We start from the raw sequence: 5,477 nt of genomic DNA, 5'->3' as shown, positions 1-5,477 counted from the left end.
CATTTTATTTCCAAAATGTTTGGTGAATATTCTTTCTAAACCAGCCCTCAAGTGAGTTACGAAACTCTTTGCATCAATCTTGGACAGGGGATATGTTAGCTCTATTCTCTCTATGCTAAAACAATCATTTTTCTCACCACATTAGTCATGTCTTCAGTGGATGGAAAATATAGTGGCAAATTGAATGTGTCAACTAGAGATTCATCTACAATTCCCTGTATGGAAAAGAAAGAAAATACATTTCAATACGTTGATAATACTTTTTAAAACAGACTAAGAAAGAAAGTTTCAGCAGAAACAATACTAGATTGGCTGAGAACCAAGAAATTTAGCATATACTCATTCCATCCCATTTTATGTGATAATGTGTNTATATATATATATATATTATCGGCTATTTTTTTAGAGGGCGATATTGTGTAGTTTCTGGGAAAGAAAAAAAAAATTGTTTGATTAGTAAATAAGTGATCTTTGATTGTAATTTCTTAAACGTATTATTTTGTCAAATGACTGATAAATAGGGAGAAAGTATATAGAGAGGATCGTAATACTAGCAAAAAAATAAAATAGGAATTATAAAATTAAACAGAGTTTGTGATATTACTTGAAAGACGAGGAAATGCCTATTATAATATCTCCTAGGAGGTGTTGTGCGTCGAGTATACACCCGGTATCCAGCTTTCCGCAAACGATACGACATTGGATATCCTTATGAATAATAACCCTTCGAAATTCATAACAAAGCATCTTCCAAAATGAGTGTCAAAACCAATGTGGACTTTTTACCAAATTATAATTATATAATCAAGATTACACTAACCTTTACTAATTAGAATTGAGTCAAAGAAGCAATGGATGAGAATCAAGATTGAGTGAAACACTAATAGAAAGTGAGTAAATGATGGATTATCATAATTTAAAATCTTTCAAGTTTGAGTTTACTTGAATCATAACATCTATTTTTTTAAAAAAAAATAAATTATTAGCCAATAGTGGTGTAAAAACTTTTACACAGTCGATAAATTATTAGGGCCTTAGGGGTGTTCATCATTCCGTTTGGATCAATTTTTGCTTAAAAAAAAACCAAATCAACGTTTTAATACTTGAACCAAATATAACAGAAACTATATCGATTCGATTTTTGTCGATTATTTTTTGCTTAAAATCAAACGTAAACCAAATAAAACAAAAAAATGGTTTTTTTTTTCGTTTTCATTCAATTTTTGGTTAGTCTTCAATTTTTTTTTTACCGTGAATAACCTATTTATAGTTAATTAATAATTTGATTGTGTAAATATTTGTGACGTAGTCAATGCACGTCGTGAATGACTACTTCTTCTTCTTCTTTGTTGTGCTACTTCTCATGGAATATATATCAATATTTTAAAATTGACATAGCATTTAAACTGCGGTTTCAAATTCATTTAAATTTTGATCTAAAATGTAAATAAACTATTGCTAGACATCTAACACAATGTAGTAAAAAAAAAAACATAATATTATCATGATATTAGATATATATTAAAAAGTTAGTCATGCTCTAATCATATTCCAAAATTCTGAGGGACCACTCATAAATAATGGAGTAGTAAATCTGAACTCAAATTCTCAATTACTCCATCAAATAATTTCCAATACTGTACATGTGATATAAGCTTATATGTTTATATATTAAATGACTTTACATATTTCTAACTTTGACCAAATTGCAGTAACTAATTTTAATATTACACTCTAGTCATTTTTCCCCTATATAAGAAGCCATCCTCTAGTCTTTTTCCTACACTTTACATTTCATAATTTGTTTCTTATTGCTTTTTCATGATGGCTAACTTGTTCATGTTTGTATTTGTTGGTATGGTAATGACATACCTTCAAATAATAGGTATTTTCTCCTCATCTCATTATCTTGGTTTTACTTTTAACATTTTATTGTTATTATTTTTTTCTATACCTTCAAATAATGAAGTATCCCCTATGCTTTATGCATGATTAGGAAATAAACTAAATCACTTTTTCTGTTACGTAATTTATATAGACGAGTTTAAGTTCTATGTATTATTGATATACAAATATTTATGTAACTCGATTACTTAAAATGTAATTATAGGTAACCCTCTTTTATTAATATTGATTGGTCGCTTGAAAAAATAGTCAACAAACTATTAGAATTGATTAAACTATATCGATAACGTAAAATCTTATGCAGAATAGGTGCTTTAGTTTCAAAGGGTGTCAACTTGGGTACTTATGTAATGGCGGAGGCACGACTAATGAAGGGGTTCAATTGAATCCCTTTCGTTGGAGTACTGTGTAAATAATGCGAGAATAACAATTTTCTATGCATATAAACTTTTGAATCTTTCCGCGACATAGAAAAAGTTTCCATTTTAGTGACATAAGTAGTTTAGAAAATTGGTTTAGGTCGCAAGTATGACCTTTTTGAATCCCTTTATTACAATTTTTGGCTGATTCTACAATAAATTCATTTATTTACACTATGCAGAGGCACAACCTATTGGAGTATGCTATGGGAGAAATGGTAACAACTTACCATCAGCACAAGATGTTGTAAATTTTTATAAAGCTAATGGCATAACAAATATGAGAGTTTATGATCCAATTGCTGAAACACTGACTGCTCTTAAGGGAAGTAACATTGAAATAATTGTTGATATTCCTAATGATAATCTTCAAGCTTTAACAGATCCAAATGCAGCTGCAAATTGGGTTAATGCAAATATTGTGGCTTATTCCCCAGATGTTAAGTTCAAATATATTAATGTTGGAAATGAAGTATCCCCTAGTAATGTTGCAACATCTAAATTTGCTCCCTTTCTTCTCCCCGCGTTGCAAAACGTGCAACAGGCGATAACGAAATTTCAACTTCAAGTTAAGGTCTCAACGGCTATAGAGACGGGTATTTTGACGAACACATATCCCCCTTCTCAGTCAGTATTTAGAGGCGATATAAGCGATTTCATTAACCCACTTATCGGGTTCCTGAAACAGAATAACTTGCCTGTCTTAGCAAATATATATCCATATTTTGGTTATCTTGGCGATCCTGCTCATGTGCCACTCCCTTATGCACTATTTACACAACAAAATCCTGATCCATCAGGCTATCATAATCTTTTCGACGCTATGTTGGATGCAACTTATTATGCAGTTGAGAAAGCTGGCGGAGAAAACTTGCCAATTGTTGTTTCGGAAAGTGGATGGCCATCTGCTGGTGGAGATGGAGCAAGCATAGATAATGGCGGAACTTATTACACTAATTTGATTAGTCATGTGAAGTCAGGTGCAGGAACTCCACACAAGCCTGGAACTGCTATAGAAACTTATTTGTTTGCTATGTTTGATGAAAATATTAAGATCGGGGCCGAGACTGAGAAGCATTTTGGAGTTTTCCATCCTGATAAAACTCCCAAGTATAATCTTAAATTCTAGAAAAGCATTTGATTTTACAAAATTTGTAATTCTTCAATGATTTTAGGTGAAAACTACTGTCTCAATAAAAATTTGTTATGTATGGAAGAATACATGAAAGAAGTTAGTTCCTGAAATATGTCGTTCATATCTATATGCCTACCACCTTTATTAAAATTTATTTATGCAGTCTAATTAATTGTTTAATTGCTTATTTGTTCTTTATTTATTAGTAATGTTTACTCCTCTATATGTATTCTATAAATTCTAATACGTCGTTAATCTAAAAGAATTGCGAAAAGGAATAGTGAATCATATTGAAGTTTCAACGGTTATTGGTGGAAACAAAAAAAGAGAAAAGAAAAATAAACGATTAAATCTTAACGAAAAAACATGAAACTTGTTCTATTTAGCTTTTCATGACTTGATATATAAAATATGTAAATGTTAACAAGTGATACACGTGTAACACACGCGTGACTAGTGACTAGTTATTTCTAAAATGATCTAGTTTGATTTCCTTGTTTCAACTCGGGGGCTTTACACGAGCCGGTCGAATTCAATAATTATTTTTTTCTAGTCGTATGCAAAGATTATGTACTGATTGTATATGGTTATACATATATTATACATGGACAATGAATATATTATACATTCGCTGGTTATTTTTAATTTAAGAAATCTGTTTTTAGTATAGATTTTAAGTTTGTATCATCTACTAATGGTGATTAAGCCTCTTCCAAAAAGAGTTTTCAAAGTCAAAGTGCACCAATGGGTATATAATAAAGTTTTTACCAAACTATAATTATACAGTAAAGATTACACTAATTTTACTCAGTTAGAATTTAGTCAAAGAAGCAATATAATGGATGAGAATCGAGACTGAGTGAAACACTAATAGAAGGTGAGAAAATGCTTGATTATCATAATTTTAAATCTTTCAAGTTTGAATTTACTTAAATTATAATATCTATAATTCTTAAGAATTATATTTCAATCCACCAGTGGTATAAAAACTTTTGCAAAAGTGTAGTTTGACCGACTCAAACAGGCTACCCACTCTTTAAATTGATAATTCGTTGTGTAAACATTTATATGTAATTGGTTAATCTGACTGTAAATATGTCTTTACGTAGTCAAGGAATTAAATTTAAGCTTATTTTCGAATTGCTAAAACCTTTTTAATCAAAACCCAAAAAGTTGTTTAACTGCATCTTAAACAAAATATAGCATAATGTACTAAATTACAACGTCGTGAAATAAGTATTTTTTTTTTACATAAGTCCATAACTTTAAAAATATACTAGGTTCAATACTAAAAACTTAAAAGTTGAACCCATAAAGTTTAAATCCTGGGTAGACCTCGGACTGCTAGGCAAAACCCAGCCTTATATTACTGCATGGACATTTGTTTCTCTCTATTCACTTCAACATCCAAAGCGTGTAATTACCTAAAGATCATGATATGTTTAACGACCGTACTATCGTTGCTTATCATAGACATAAACAACTACTGCTTTAGGTGATGCACGCTGAAATTTTGTTTGCTCAGCGAGTATTTCAACTACTATATCAAGAGGTTCATTTCCTGGCCTAGGCTCAATTAGAAATCTCTTTAGCGACGGAGACTTGGTTAATAGAAGCTCGATAAGCTTCATTTGAGGCCTTGTCCCTGTAATGTTCACTAGTTTAACTTCCCTGAGGTGATTAAATGTCACATATGAGAAACGTTTCACTTCATCTAGGACATGAAATTATTCTTCTTCTTCATCATCATCAGATTATCCACCTGAATTTGCATATACTGTAAATATGGGTAGCTTCTTATCAAGCAAAGAGCGCACGAAAAGAATACTTTCAAAATAGATGTTTGGAAGATCAACCTCAATAAGTATCAATTGCTCGATATTATGGAAACCTTTAAAATAAGGCGGCGGAGAAAGAACAAAATTTTGGAGCTTCAAGTACGTCAACTCCAAACAAGAAAAGAAATAAGGAGGTAACCTAAGACGTTCAATGTTTTTGTCCTTGTGTTTTAAGGTTAG

General features: G+C 30.9%; 1 protein-coding gene across 1 annotated transcript; it reads left to right on the top strand.

Annotated features, from left to right (window-relative positions):
* Positions 1 to 1,809: 1,809 nt before the first annotated feature.
* On the top strand, positions 1,810 to 3,509 carry LOC109236845 (glucan endo-1,3-beta-glucosidase, acidic-like). Its single transcript, XM_019403076.1, has 2 exons — positions 1,810 to 1,885; positions 2,507 to 3,509. Exons 1-2 carry the CDS (start codon positions 1,822 to 1,824, stop codon positions 3,451 to 3,453), a joined length of 1,011 nt encoding a protein of 336 aa, XP_019258621.1. The 5' UTR covers positions 1,810 to 1,821; the 3' UTR covers positions 3,454 to 3,509.
* The last annotated feature ends 1,968 nt before the right edge of the window (positions 3,510 to 5,477 follow it).

Source organism: Nicotiana attenuata, unplaced genomic scaffold, assembly GCF_001879085.1.
Source record: "Nicotiana attenuata strain UT unplaced genomic scaffold, NIATTr2, whole genome shotgun sequence".
Lineage (NCBI taxonomy): Eukaryota > Viridiplantae > Streptophyta > Magnoliopsida > Solanales > Solanaceae > Nicotiana > Nicotiana attenuata.
Note: the sequence above shows the minus strand (reverse complement) of the source record. Positions and strands in the feature narration are given on the sequence as shown.